The 15,785-nt window shown below is 45.0% G+C and overlaps 1 protein-coding gene across 1 annotated transcript in view; it reads right to left on the reverse strand.

Moving 5' to 3' along the window:
• NDST1 (N-deacetylase and N-sulfotransferase 1) overlaps positions 1-15,785 on the reverse strand; it is a 233,821-nt gene that overhangs the window by 27,036 nt on the left and 191,000 nt on the right. The window contains exons 12-14 of the mRNA XM_082256097.1: positions 15,079-15,249; positions 6,948-7,057; positions 6,434-6,536 (exon numbers count right to left, since the gene is read on the reverse strand). Of these exons, the coding sequence (XP_082112223.1) occupies positions 6,434-6,536; positions 6,948-7,057; positions 15,079-15,249 (384 nt within the window). The remainder of the gene's footprint in view (positions 1-6,433; positions 6,537-6,947; positions 7,058-15,078; positions 15,250-15,785) is intronic.

Genomic DNA, 15,785 nt, shown 5'->3' on the forward strand with positions numbered 1-15,785 from the left:
AAATTAATGATATACTGTTCCGCACTATGTTTAACTGTTTTTCAGCTCTGTCCTTCGGTTCTTGGATAAAACTGACCAGGTGCCTGAGGGACCGCCTTTTAAAGAGCTGATGGCAATGTGTTTCCGGTCTGGTAGGAGGAGCTCCATCTCTCAAGGGCTGTCCTGGAAGACTCTTGGAAACAGAGTTACTGGTAAGTTCTAACTCTGATATTTTCTTGGTGAAGTGCCTTGGTTATTTTGAAAAAGACTGTTCTATTAGCATGGTATAGCCACAACAAAAATTCTATCAAATGTTGAGCAATGAAGATTACATTATTTCTGAAAAAATCAAGTGTTTATAAATTGTTCTCTAATTTTGATCTCCAGTGTATAAATATAATATACATTTAGTAAAAATATAAAATAACTGGATTTTTGACTTAAGGTAAAATTATTTTCTCTGAAGTCCATTGACAGACACAGCTCCATATTCTTCTTGGCCATTGGGTTATGCTGCCCCCTACAGGAGTAGGACACTAGGCAGGAAAAAAAAAACAAAAAAACGTTACCACGCCTATGGGGCAGTCCCTGCAGGAATACACCCACAGACTCTGCTATAGGCTTCAGTTTTGTTGCAGCAGTGTTTAGAAGAAAAAAACCCCATCCCATTCATAATTAGAGGGGCGGGTGCTGTGTCTGTCAATGAACTTCAGACAAAAGGATTTTACGGTAAGTCAAAAATCCAGTTTTCTCGATCGTTCATTGACAGACGCAGCTCCATATTCTTCTTGACCATTGTGACGTCCCAAAGCATTTGCATGAGGGGAGGGAAAAAAAACGCAGAAAAGAACGTAACTCCCTAAAGGCTAAACTTAGCCAACCAAGTAACATGGATCTCAACTAGAAACAACATACACCCTCAAAGAGAATATTTTCTCTTTAATACAGCCTGCAAAACCTTGCGGCCAAAAGAAACATCCGAGGACACCAACACATCTACTTTGTAGAATTTTTTGAACTTGTACAGACGACCAGGTTGCCGCCTTGCAAACTTGCATTACTGACGCCTGATGGCAAAAAGCCCAAGAGGCACTCAGCATCCTAGTAGAATGCGCCTTCACAGGGAAAGGTAGAACCTGACCTCTCAGTGAATAAGCCTGTACCACCGTCTGCCTGATCTATCTGGATATGGTCACAGCAGACGCAGCAAATACCTTTCGAGGTCCTTCGGTGAGGACAAAGAGAGAGTCTGATTTCCTGAAGGATTCAGTAGCCGCCAGGTAAACTCTAATTGCCCAAACCACATCCAAAGAATGCAAAGAAATTTCATTGGGATGCTTGGGCTTAGGACAGAGTGAAAGCCGCACAATGTCTTCATTCAGATGGAAATTAGAAACCACCTTAGGAAGAAACAACTGATTAGGTCGAAGTACCACTTTATCTCTGTGGACCACCTGATAAGGTGAACGGTAGGACAGCACCGCCAATTCAGATACTCTGAAGCGAAGACATCCCCCCATCCTATGGGTTAGGGAGTCTCTTTATGCAGGATTTGTCAGCAGGTCTGGATTCTCGGCTTACTCAACCATGTCTTCTTGGAACCCCCAAAAGAGCTAAATGGCTTAGATCCTTTCTCCTGCATGCTGGAAGCACGAAAGGGCCGCCTGCGGGCTGTGAAATAAGGCCCCTGTTTATTAAGCGGTGACTTGCCCATGGCGAATTGAGGAAGAAGAGTACTCTTCCAACCTGTGAGTCCTTTGATTAACTCATCCAATGAGGAACCATACAAAACGGTCTCCCAAAAAGGGGAGATCTGATAGAGCATTTTTTTGAGGACTGATCTGCAGACCAGCTTTTTAGCCACACCATGCGTCTAATAGCTACCCCCACCGCAGACACTCTGGCTACAAGGGGGGCCGCATCTAGCGGCACATCACATAAAAATAGTAGGGCTTGGACCATTTGGTCCGTTAGCTCTGTCAGACCCAGGGAGAGCTGTTCCGTCACTTTTTAGTAACTTTGCCCATTTCGTTATGGTCTGGGACACCAGAGTGATCACGAAGATCGGTTTAAGTATTGAGCCCGCTATCAAGTGTAAGTGGCGGGACAGGGACTCAATCCGTCTATCCACGGGGTCTGTTAAGACTGGGGACTCCTCCACTGGTACCACAGTAGATTTGTTCAGTCTTGAGACTGGATGGTCAACCTTCAGTGGTACAGTCCATCTTACGGACACCACATCCGAGAATGAGTAGCGCCTTTTAAAACGCTTTGGCACCACTAATATCTGTTTGATGCGCCCCCACTGTTCATTGACAATTTTGTCAAAAAGTTCCGGACAAGGGAAAACCTTGCCCGACTTCTGGGATTTGTGAGTGCTAAAAGACACCTGCGTCCCTGGCGCTGCAGAATCATCCCCCATTTTTAGAGTTTCCTGTACTGACACTATAAGTGCCTCCACCAGCACGCTTTACCGCACAGCTGCAGACGAGGATATATCGTCCTCACCATCTGAGTGCAATGACGCAGATCCCTTGGGATGGCATGTGTCCGCGGCAGCCATATCTACCTCAGAATCTGAGGATACAGGGGAGGTGGGGGGCATAGGGCGCTTTTTACTAGTGGTATTTTTGATAATCACATCCACTTTTGACACCGGGTTTTCAAAAACTGTGCCATTAAGGCAGACAGGGGTTGCAACCTGGAGGTCCCTACAACTGCAAGGAGGAGATCAGTAGGTGAAATTTGTTCATGGGACTCGATTATGAACCCTGGAATAATGCAGTGTCACTTTAAGAAAACTGCACAAAAATGGACTGCACCGCTGCACCAGCGGTACTACAAGTCCCAGCCACTAGCACTGCCGATAACAGGGTGAGCGAGGAAGACCTACAGGAACCCCAATAAACATAACAATCGATATGGAGAACAGAATCTTTCTGCTGTGTAGAAAAACGATCTTCACAGGAAGAGGAAATACCCGAGTCATTCACTAGAGTAAAGGCCTAGCTGCTCCCTGCTGTCCAGCAATCGCGGACTTCAAGAAAATGGCCGCTCAATGCATTCCTATGAGGAAACCACAAAAACATGGCCGCCCATGCATTTCAATAGGGAAGTCTGCAAAATAAGGCTGAACAATTCTACAGCAAAATGGCGGCCCCCATGGCCCGCCATGCGATCTCCAGGACCCCCTAAGGGGTCAAAAATATAAGTGGCATCTGGGGGTCCCAGCAGGGCCCCCACAAGGATTAACCCCCCCCCCCCCAGGGGATCCGCTATAGCGACTTCGGCATGTCCATTTCAGGAGGACCCCCGTCGCTGACTGAGGTAGGTACCTCTATGACTGATGGGGAGGGAGGCCGTGGGGGAGCCTGATACCTACCGAGAGGCAGGGAAAATGAGGGGTACCTGAGGGTCCGACGTTCCCAGGGAGGGGACCACATCCATCCCGAGACCGCCAGAGTTATGGGGGGACACTTTCTCACCATACCAACGATATAGTGTGGGCACCACTCCGGACAGACTGCCTCTCCACTCAGGGTGGGGGTACTGACGGCCAAGGGGTACGCTGCGACTCAGGCCAAACCAGGTCGAGTGCGTCCCAGCGAGGTGTTTCACTCGCTGGCCAGCCCCCGTCCATTGGGGCTCTGTCATGGCGAGGCCTTGTGTTGGGCTATACCCTGCACATGCTTACTGCCCGGGCTGGGAGCAGGACCGGTGCTAGACTATTCTGCACCCTAGGCAAGACCAGCTACTTGCGCCCCCCCCCCCCCAAATAAATAAATAAAAAAAACTTCAAAATGTTCCTATTTCCTTATACTCGCAGCACACTCCATGCATTCCCCATACTCCCCCCTATACTTGCATCACTTACAGTGTGTCAGAGAGGGGGGGAGCAGTGTGCCAGGGAGGAGGGAGCAGTGTGCCAGGGAGGGGGGAGCAATGTGTCAGAGGGGGGGGAGCAATGTGTCAGAGGGGGGGAACAATGTGTCAGAGAGGGGGGTGACCAGTGATCCATTAATGCAGAGTGACCAGTGCCCCCATTAATGCAGAGTGACCAGTGCCCCAATTAATGCAGAGTGACCAGTGCCCCCATCCAAAGCAGAGTGATCAGTGCCCCCATTAATGCAGAGTGACTAGTGCCCCAATTAATGCAGAGTGACCAGTGCCCCAATTAATGCAGAGTGACCAGTGCCCCCATCAATGCAAAGTGACCAGTGCCCCCATCAATGCAGAGTGACCAGTGTGCCCCCATTAATGCAGAGTGACCAGTGTGCCCCCATTAATGCAGAGTGACCAGTGTGCCCCCATTAATGCAGAGTGACCAGTGTGCGTGCCCCAATTAATGCAGAGTGACCAGTGTGCGTGCCCCCATTAATGCAGAGTGACCAGTGTGCGTGCCCCCATTAATGCAGAGTGACCAGTGTGCCCCCATTAATGCAGAGTGATCAGTGTGCCCCCATTAATGCAGAGTGACCAGTGTGTGCACCCCCATTAATGCAGAGTGACCAGTGTTTGCACCCCCATTAATGCAGAGTGATCAGTTTGCGTGCCCCCATTAATGAAAAGTGATCAGTGTGCGTGCCCCCATTAATGCAGAGTGATCAGTGTGCCCCCATTAATGCAGAGTGATCAGTGTGCCCCCATTAATGCAGAGTGACCAGTGTGCGTGCCCCCATTAATGCAGAGTGACCAGTGTGCGTGCCCCCATTAATGCAGAGTGATCAGTGTGCCCCCATTAATGCAGAGTGACCAGTGTGCATGCCCTCATTAATGCAGAGTGATCAGTGTGCCCCCATTAATGCAGAGTGATCAGCGTGCTCCCATTAATGCAGAGTGATCAGCGTGCTCCCATTAATGCAGAGTGATCAGTGTGCGTGCCCCCATTAATGCAGAGTGATCCGTGTGCCCCTATTAATGCATAGTGATCCGTGTGCCCCAATTAATGCAGAGTGATCCGTGTGCCCCCATTAATGCAGAGTGATCCGTGTGCCCCCATTAATGCAGAGTGATCCGTGTCCCCCCATTAATGCAGATTGACCAGTGCGGATTAGAACGCCGCATGATTACAAAAAGCCAAGTTCATCTGCTTACCCGGCAGGGAGACTGTCATACGAAGTCCCGCCTCCTGGACTGGCTCCTATGATAGACGTCACCAGCCCAAGCGAGAAGTATACTGTATGGCGCCCCCCTGCTACAGTTCACCCGCCAGCATCGGCCCTGCAAACCCGGGACGTCCCAGGCTAGTAGGGAAACCAGCAGCTGTGGCTGCGCCCCCTAAGTGCAGGGCGCCCTATGCGGCTGCCTAGTTCGCCTAGCGGGAGCGCCAGCCCTGGCTGGGAGACCTTAAGGTTCTTAGATATCTAGTCCAAAACTCAGGCTGGCTGTTGATTGCAGTTCTCTCAGAAACATAACTAGCTAAAATAATAAAATTTTTAACAAAGGTTCCCTTTAAAATAAAAAAGCAAGCTAAGACCGAAGTCCCCGCCAGGAACTAGGTCCTAAACACTGCTTGCAACAAAACTGAAGCCTATAGCAGAGTGTGTGGGTGTATGCCTGCAGGGACTGCCCCATAGGCGTGGTAAAGTTTTTTCCTGCCTAGTGTCCTACTCCTGTAGGGGGCAGCATAACCCAATGGTCAAGAAGAATATGGAGCTGCGTCTGTCAATGAACGATAAAGAAATTGCATTTTAAGAAGATGTGCTTATATTTAGCCAGCAAATGGTGTTCTCAGCTAATACAGCACAGACTTTTTGCTATAAAAACTGGAAACGTTCACACTTTTTTATATATTTGCACATATTTATGTTTTTTCACAGAGTTTTAGGATGATTATGGATCTTTGATGTACTAGCGCTGCACATCATTTTCTGCATAAACAGAAAAAGGTGCTGACAGGTATACTGTAAAGCGTAAGTACTTTGCGGTACCTGTCCATACCAGCAGCAGCTTTCAATGCCTCTGCTTTGCATGACTGCTGGAGTATTCTGAGCAGGCGAAATGCACTTCATGGTAGTGTAGCTTGCCTCCCCAACTTCCTACACATAAATATTGACCAGTAAGGCAGCCCATCACAATGATGGGCTAATAGGAATGTAAGGACAATGAGTAAGCTCCAACACTACCATATAGTGACTAAACTTTTTCTGATCTGGCCGGTTTGGTATTCTGGCAGAGTGGGGGCACTGAAAGCGACTGCATGTATGTGCAGTCAGCAATTTTTTATTTATTTTTTGGTGTGAAAGTGACCGTTATTTTAGCCACTGACATAAGGATTTTTGAGTATCTGCTATCCAAAAATTTGCAGTGGAACAATACAACTAATTAGGTACTAAAGTGGTTGATCAGTGGTCTATTTACATTGACCTGTGGCTTGCTGGTGATTCTGCAAGTGGAAATCTACTACAAAGTATACAACACTGAAAGACTGCTGCAGTTTCTATAGAAAACTTACATCTGAATCCATATCTGGGTATTTTCTGCCCTTACTCTTCCCCAGGCATTTGGTTTTCCCACCATCCAGAAGTTGGCACCAAAATCCCTTCTTGGAGTCCAACCTGGAAAAAAAGACACCAATGCTGGTATTATGGATTTTGCATAATAGTCCTAATGATAGACTTGCCTTGCCAAGTGAAAAGCATGTAGACTGGAAAAAAGTATGCTGTTCTTTAACATATATGTAAGATCAATTTTAGATTTTATAAGAGCAATAAAACACAGTATTTGTTTTACAAGGGGAACTCACAGCTACAGTCTCAAATTCTCCACTGCTCTTGTTATATGAATGTGATCATTATTTGTGTTTTTACAGGAGAGTACTGTCTACTTCATATGCAGATCTTCCACAGGACTGTACAATAAAGAGGCAGTAGAGAAAAAAAATTACTTTATGTAATCAAACTGCAGAAAGACTTGAGATCCTTCTCAGCAGCCCAGTAGAAACCAGGTAAGAAAGCATATGTACTCACGCCAGTGTTTTGTGATAGTCCACAACATTCGCAACTCCTAAGAATTTCTGCACAGATTCCATTACAGTGGCAGGCTCAGTACGCAGCAACTTGCCATCTAAAACCAGTATCTGGAAGATAAGATACAGTAAGGATTCCGGTTATACAATCAACTTTTAGAAAGGCAGTTCAGACAACTCTACTTCAGCTCCTGTCAATAAAAAATCATCCATATTGCCAGACTGCTCTGCCCATGGACACCTTTCCCCTTTTATGCTAATTTCAAACTGATCGGATCGTCTTCTGTTAGAAAAATCAAGCATTTCATTAATGTACTCATCCCTTATGAATGCCTCCAATGCCGAAACACCTTTCTATTGTTCACGCTGGGAGGCAGACTTTGGTTCCCCACAATTCCTCGAAGATTGGTCCAAGAACTGGGAGGCTCTATTCCGCTCATGGAGGAATGTTGTAGCATTGGAAAAATCATTTAAGGTTATGTCAATGTGTCAATATAGCTCAGTGAGAATTGTAAAAGCACCTCCCTACATATCTAGCTCATTGCTCTTGGGGATGCTCAGACACAGGTGATATGAAGCATACATGGAGGACATGCCCTAAGGTTAAAGGACTGTAGATTCAAGTTTATGCCCTGGTCAATACGATATTGCAATCAAACATACGCAAAGATCTGTGGGAAGTCTTGCTTCATATCAGATATTGGGACTGACAAAAAGGCAACGTGCACTAGCGACCCATTTTTTTGTGGCCACGAAGCAGATAGTTGCGAAGGCATGGAAAATGCCATTCCACTCCTTTGAGGAGATAAAACGACAGGTACACAAGACATATGTGGATGGGGGCACTGGTCACTCTGCATTAATTGGGGCACTGGTCACTCTGCATTAATGGGGGCACTGGTCACTCTGCATTAATGGATCACCTCATAACTAAAGCATCCAACTGTCAGGAGTTTGTTTTTTTGGAAAAACCATATTCTTCGAAATCTTTTCAATATGTAGGCTAGGTTCTGGACCTTACCCACTGTAGACCAAGTTATAGAGGTTGTACAGAATAGATCTGTGTTCAGAGCAGCAGGAAAACTCGGTGAACAGTTTGCTAGAGATGAGGGTAAACATGTTTGCATATGGATTATACAAACTGAGTGGTTGTCTGAGTACTAGGGATGCACCGAAATTTCGGCCACCGAAATTATCGGCCGAAAATGAGCTAATTTCGGCCGATAATGGGTTAACAGTGCCGAAAATAAATATGGCCGCCGTGAGGAAGGAGGAGGGCGCAGCGCAGGGCAGGTTTTAAAAGTCCCGCCTCTGGCCGGCCGTCCACCTCTTAATGACGTCCCTACTACGATCTGTGCATTATGAATGGACATACCAGGCGGGGGGGCGGGGCGAGCGGCCGCTATAGATAGAACTATGTGAATTATCCCTGTCAGCTCAGCGCGACTGTGTGTGAATGAGAACAGAACTGACCTGACACCGGGCGGGGGGGGGGGGAGGGGGGGGCGGGGGGAGCGGCCGCTATTAGCTGTAACTATGTGAGCCCTTCCACTTCCTTGTCAGGCATGTATCTCAGCTGACAGGGAAGTGAAGCTCTCACATAGTTACAGCTAATAGCGGCCGCTCCGCCCGCCCCCCCCGCCCGGTGTCAGGTCAGTTCTGTTCTCATTCACACACAGTCGTGCTGAGCTGACAGGGATAATTCACATAGTTCTATCTATAGCGGCCGCTCGCCCCGCCCCCCGCCTGGTATGTCCATTCATAATGCACAGATCGTAGTAGGGACGTCATTGAGAGGCGGTGCCGCCGGCCAGAGGCAGGACTTTTGAATGAAGGACACCCGAAGAGGGGGACGCTGAGGCGGTGGGGGGGAGATGGGGGAGAGCTGAGGCAGCTTACCAATGGTATTTGTATTATGAAGCATGAGGGGTTAATGTATTGTCACTGCAGGTCACTCATCTATTAGTGATCGACCAGTGGCAGGTAATTAACCCTTTTGTGCTGCATTAGTGCAACCAGTATCAGTGTTAATTAACACTGGTTGCACTGATACTGGTTGCACTAATGCAGCACAAAGGGGTTAATTAACTGCCACTGGTCGGTCACTAATAGATGAGTGACCAGCAGTGACAATACATTAACCCCTCATGCTTCATAATACAAATACCATTGGTAATTAAATTAACCTCTTGCCAACCCATCACAGTACATATACTGTGACAGGGTGGCAGGGACAGGTGTACGCCACTGCCTGTTTTTGGTGTATGCCCCTGTTCTATCCATTTTAAATTTTTATTGGGAAAAAAAGTAATTTTCGGTTTCGGTTTTCGGCCAAGGGCATCCTGCATTTTCGGTTTCGGCCCAAAATTTTCATTTCGGTGCATCCCTACTGAGTACGGTTGGGATTTTTTCCTAAACAGCATAAGATTTGTTCCACTTGCCACACTGTAAATCTTCACAATAAAAACAATATGCTCCAAGACTCCTAAAGTAGGTCTAAACCCAAACTAGACAACATTTAGTTTACTAAAGCAATATGTGTATCATATAAAAAATTGCCATATTTATTTTCCATAAAGACAAGATTTTTGTACTCACAATTAGGGATGCACCGATCCGATATTCGGATCTGATATCGGCCCCGATATGGGCAAAATAGCTGGATCGGCGGATCGGTAAAATTAACAGATCCACGGGCCGATCCGGTTTTGCTCTTTATAGCTTGTGAGGGAGCAGAGAACAGCTGTCAAAGAAAAGAAAAAAAGAGCCTCCTGCAAATGCCTTTCAACTCTCCCAGTTAAGTAAACACAATGATTACAATGTATCTTTTCGTTCAGTCTGGAGGAGGGAAGTTTAATCTCTTAAAGACTAAACCCATGACGTTTTAGATTTTGAATGCACAATTGTTATAAGGTATCTGCCGATACCGATCCGGAAGTATTATTTTGTTATAAGCTCACAAAACAGTACTTCCGGATCGGACTCGGGATCGGTGATTTCACAAAGCAAAAGATCGGGACCAAAAATGTCAGATCGGTGCATCCCTACTCACAATAAAATCATTTTCTTGGAGTTCACTGAATAACACATTAAGTCTAGGTCAGAAGAACGTCTCCTGATACCTGCAAGCCTCAGCTTTATAGCAAAGCAGTGCTGAGAGCATTATCATGAGCAGAGGGGCAGGAGCGGTGTCCCTTAATGGACTACAAGAGAAGATTTTTTGAAGAGTACAAACATCCTATTTTTATGGAAATATTAGTGCAATTGTTTGCTTCTGTCATTTAGTTAGGGTTTAAATCAAGTACAATAATAATGTTTTTTTTCTTTCAAAAAAGATTTTATTAACGTTTATCAAAAATTCAAAGATACATCATGCATTAAGGAAAAGCATGAGAATACACAAGAAAGAGTAACAAGACACATAATGGTTGGACCAGGGTCCATATACAATCGAAAGCACACAAACAACAATAACGTGCCTAAGGTGTGTAAAGGTAAAAGCCCTGCAAACGAGGGGACTGTGAGAAACTCAGCAGGTGAGGACATAATTCACTACTCTATCTGAACACAGGGAAGACAGCAGGTGGTCATTGAAAAAATAATATGCGCAGTAGGCAATCAAGAGAAAAGGGCGAAGAGAAGAAAAAAAAAGCGAAATAAAAAGGCATAAAAAGGGAGAAAGTAAACAAAAGAAAGGCTTTTTGCTCGTAAAATGACATTATCGTTGCCCCTGCAAGAGTTTATACAGCTGTGTCTTGTTGCTGTTTTGTTTATATGTTACTTTGGTATGCACTTATAAACCTCAAATAGATTTTCAAAAAAAAAAAAAAAAGAGAGAGAGAAACAGAAGTCCCAGGGGTCAAAAGTGAAGAAATATCAGATTTCTAGCAGTGAAAGGTCAAAACACCCTGGATTACAGTGGGATTTCCAAGGATGCCAAATTGGAAGGATTTTCTTGTGGGAGTCGGTCAATATGGCTGTCAGTTTTTCAGCATGATAATGTGCATATGGTGTTTCACCACCTCAAAGCGAAGGACAGGAGATTTCCATGCTTTGGCACAATAGTAAGCTTGGTTGCTGTGAAAAGGTGAGCAGGGAATTGTTGTCCATCATGAAAGGATGATTTTTTTTTTTTCATCAATTCGGGATGTCCAAAGGCAGTCCAACTGAGGAGTGGTGCAACACAGCAAACAAACACTAACAGGCCTGAGGGGATCAAAAAAAAAAAAAAACCCAGGACTGCCTCAAATAATTAAGCACCTTATGCCTGAAGTTGGACATCAAATGGAGGTCACAATGTCCACCTGGTAGAACTTACAGAACATGTAAACCAAAGGCCAAGTGACAACCTTGAAAATCTGAGAAACAGTTTCTTGATCCTGAAACTCAAAGCACTCAGATACACTCGCAAATCTAGCTGAAAGTGCCTTAATGGTAAGAGTGGATCCTTGATTATTATAAATTATTATTATACAGGATTTATATAGCGCCGACAGTTTACGCAGTGCTTTACAATATGAGAGAAGACAATACAGTTACAATACAATTCAATACAGGAGGATTTAGAGTGCCCTGCTCATTAGAGCTTACAATAAATGTGCATGATTGGTTGCCTGAGCCACCCAGAGATGGTGGAAGGAGAAACTTGTGCACCTTTACAGGGTCCATTCAGGATTGCAAAAAGGGAATTGGTCCTCCTGAAAGAAGAAGTGGCTAAGTGATAAAGCCTCAAAGTACTAACCATATCCAGACAATAGTGAACAATGAAAAATGCAAAACAAGAGGAAGTTCCTTGCAGTACAAGGCCACCAAGTTTAGACACTTGCTTTGTGGAGGTGATGGCTACAAGAAAACCATTTTGTGGCTGGGAATAGAGGAATACATTTCTATAAGTGGTTTAGGAACTAAAGCAGAGAGAACCAGATTCATATCCCAGAGTCACAGGGAATGTATGGGATGAGCCACAAAGGAAAACTCTGTATAAAAGAGCCAACAAGACCTGTAACAGAACAAAAACCTGAAACCAAACACTGGCCTATACCCAGCTGTATGGAGGAGAGTGTTTGGCCCATGGAGTAACTACTGGAGTAGGCCTAAGACACACATCAAGTGAAACATGTCTTCCATGTCCGATGATGGAACTTGTGAGAAGTAGACCTTTCTACCTTTTAGCACCTTGGGAGTGCAGACTAAAGCCCCGTACACATGCAACGATTATCGGCCGACCGATCGTCCGTCTTTTGTCCAGAGTTGTGTTTTGTTGGTTGGAATGTGCCTAGACTGCACATGAATTTTCTCGCCCAACAAAAATCTGCTTCTGTAGTGATGTCATGTGCTGGTTTGCTTTCTTTGTGTTCTTTCTTATCCGAGCATGCCCAGTCTTGCTCATAAGATTTTTCCCTGTCGAAATCAGTACTGACTGCACGAAAATCAGCCTTGTTTGGACGGCCAACAAAAATTTTATAGTCTGCACACCAGATTTTTTTCAGCCGAAAAGTTGGAGACGGTTGTCGGAAGCATCATACTAACAAGCCGAAAATCGGCAGATCGGACGTTGGACGAAAATTCCCTGCCAATTTTCGATGCGTGTGTACGGGGCTTTAGATATGCCCACCTCCCACAAAATCTGGGCTTCAAAAGTCATGCTGTTAAAGCCAACAACCAGGAAACAGGATGGCAAATCATTCCTTGGGACAAAAGATCCTGACAATCTGGCAGAGCCCAAGGAGCGTTTGCAGGAATCTTACCAGGACATTCTTTTGGGCCAGTCTGTAGCAATGAGAATTACTGAAATGTCCTCTCTTGTTCCTGCAAAGCAGATGAGGGGAGCAGAGGCATATTTCAGAGGATCCCTGTACCTGTAAACGAAACTGTACAGTTTTCGGGTAAAACTGGAGATCCACATCTGGCCTCCCCAACCTGCAACACAGGTCTTGAAACACCTCAGAGTGTAGAGAAACATCCCTGGGTCCAGGCACTGTTGACTGAAGAAGTCTTCTTGTCAATTGCTGACAAGGCTGGAATGTGAAGTTCTGCCAATGAAAGGATCTGATTGACCTCTGGTTCTTTCCCAATGGTTGGAACAACACTGCTGTAGCCGACTAAATCTGGATCAGATGACCCTTTAGTAAGATGGTCCAATGCTGCAGAGAAAGCCAAATTGCCAAAAGTTCTAGGATGTTGATCAGAAAACAAGACCAAATAAAAGGGTGCCCAGGACTCCTCCCCATCCCAAAAGGCTGGTGTTCATTGCATGGATCCTCCGAAAGACAGGAAGGAAGGACTTCCATGATTCCTGAGCCACAAGGACAGGGCAACCTGGTTTTCATTGACAGACTAATCTGTCTGTCCAGAGACTGGACAGATTTATCCCAGGATGACAAAATGTTGTATTTCTGAGGTCTGGAGTAAAACTGGGCAAATGTGATGGCCTTCCTACCATCAGACCCAGGACTCTTATGAAAAGAGTCAAATTGCTTCTGAACTTGAGAGTTCAAACCTGAGACTATAAGTGTCTGAAGTTTCTTCTGTAGAAGGAACACTGGCCTGAGCTGCACCCCAGGCTTGGCCCAGACATTCCTACTGATGAGTCAGTTCCATCGGAAATTTCTGATGTTTCTGGATGCATCCAAATTGCTGTAACATCTGTATGGTTAACATCATCCCAACAGGGTTCAAGCTGACATTTTCCTCAACAAGGAATCTACATATCCCAAAATGGGGATTCCACAAAAGCACAGCAGGGCTAAAAAATGGGGCCAGTAGCTTAATGAATACCCAAGGTGCAGCTAAAAGGCAAGGCTATAAATTGGTAGTGTAGTGGCACTACAGAAAACTGCAAGAGCCGCTGATGCGCTTGAAAAACGGGGACATTTAAGCAATGACAGATTTAGAAGATTCCAAGCAGAAGCCTTAGGATTATTATATTTAGATATTTAAGATCTAGAATGGAGTGAATGTCTCCTTTGGGCTAGGGAATGGTGAGCGGTTTGCAAAAACACCTGGAACCTTTCTGCCACAGGCACCGGAGCTATTATACCATGATCGGAAAGAACTTGGATAGCTCGAAAGGGATTTGCTAATCTATGTGGAGAAACAGAAAGGCTTTAGGTGAGAAACAGAGGAGGAGCCAGGAAGCAAAAGCCCAGGCTATAGCCTGGGATACTAACTTCTGCACCCAAGTGTCTGAGATATAAACTATTCAATTGTCTTCAAAGGATAACATACATCCCCCAATTCTCCCCCAAGTCCAGACAAGTTCTCGTCCGATAACTGGAAGTGCCTGCACAAGGACCTCCATATAGGAACCTACAGGAAATAATTTAGTTAAAGCTATATACGAGATGTAAACTTATACAAGATTTTTGTGATTGGGTTAAGATATACTTTAATAGTTCATCAACATGTCAAAGCAAGAGTCTACTATGGGGGGGCTGTAGGCAAATATGATAAGCAGATACACTGCAATGACCGTAAGCAACAAAATATAGACAAATGAAATTCTCCGGCTTTGCATCCTGCATTATTTTTAAAGTGTTACTAAACCAGGACTCTGCATTAAATATATTGGGTCTCCCACAGTAAAAAGAACTTGGAAACCCAATTATTTTAGTAAATATAAACTGCTAAATACCTTTTCTCATCAGCAGTATATAGCAGCCTTGTGACTTCTACCAGTGTTCAGCAGAGCACTGAATAAAGCTTGTAGGAGGAGTTGTCATACTCCCCTGATTGTCCTATGAGGCTGCATGACCCCTGACCCTCTGTCTGGACAGTGCTGATTGAGCCTGTGCTGATCACATGTACTCACGCAAGAAAAAATAAAAAAACTCTAGCAATACACCTCAAACTGAGCATGTGAAGCTTGCCCTCCAAGGCTCTGTTCTATGAGATGGGTCAGGGACAATGTAAGAAGGGGAGGATCAAGCAGCCTTTTTACACAATGCAGACGATTAACCCCTTAGGTTCCACAGGGAGTATAACAAGCATGATTTATTGCAGGCTGATTTTACCATTGTGGGATTGGCTGGGGTGCACCTTTAATTTTCTAACCAGAGAACAGTATTACTTTTTTTGAAACATTGCTTCTAAAAAAGGACTTGTTAACTGTATTGGACAATGGCATTAGTTACCTGGTTAGCGTGAAAGTGGTTTAGCCAGCGTTCAATATGAGTGGAGTACCATCCTGGGACCAGGCACCTGTTCTGTAGAGCTCTTAACTTTGGAGGAGTGTCAGGCCCAGCAGTAATGACTTCTTGGAAGGTATATTTGAGGGCTACAGGGTCATCATGGGCTCTCTGGTGCTAAAAAGAAAATACAAACTTAAACTTAATTTGGTGATCTCTAAAAGAGGTTACAATTTTTTGTGGGAAAAAGTTTTTCTTTATTTAATGACTAATGATACTAAACAAGCATTAAAAAAACACTTATTAAAGCTTGACAATGCCCATATGGTTTTAACAAACCCTGGGCCAGGCAAAGTGAAGGGCTCAAAATATCACAGATGGTGAGATGTAGTTTAAACATTACAAATATAGAGAGAAAGCAAGAAGGAAGAGTCACACACCAGAGATTACCTGAGTACATTGAGAAATAAAAAAACAATGTCAGCCTGGCTCCTCCCAGGTCGTGCCCCCAACTAATTTAACCCTGCCCATAACCAAGCCTAATGGGTGGGGTAAAACACATCACGGCATGCTCTAGGAGGAGCCAGGCTGCAAGCCGTTTTGATTCCCCTATACCAGAGGTGTCAAACTCAATTTCATCGCGGGCCGCATCATCATTATTGGCGCCCTCAGAGGGCCTGTAGCCCACCACTATCAGTAGTCAAGAGCCCCAA

The sequence above is a fragment of the Pelophylax lessonae genome (genome assembly GCF_965119305.1).
Source record: "Pelophylax lessonae genome assembly, chromosome: 4".
In the NCBI taxonomy this organism is placed as follows: Eukaryota; Metazoa; Chordata; class Amphibia; order Anura; family Ranidae; genus Pelophylax; species Pelophylax lessonae.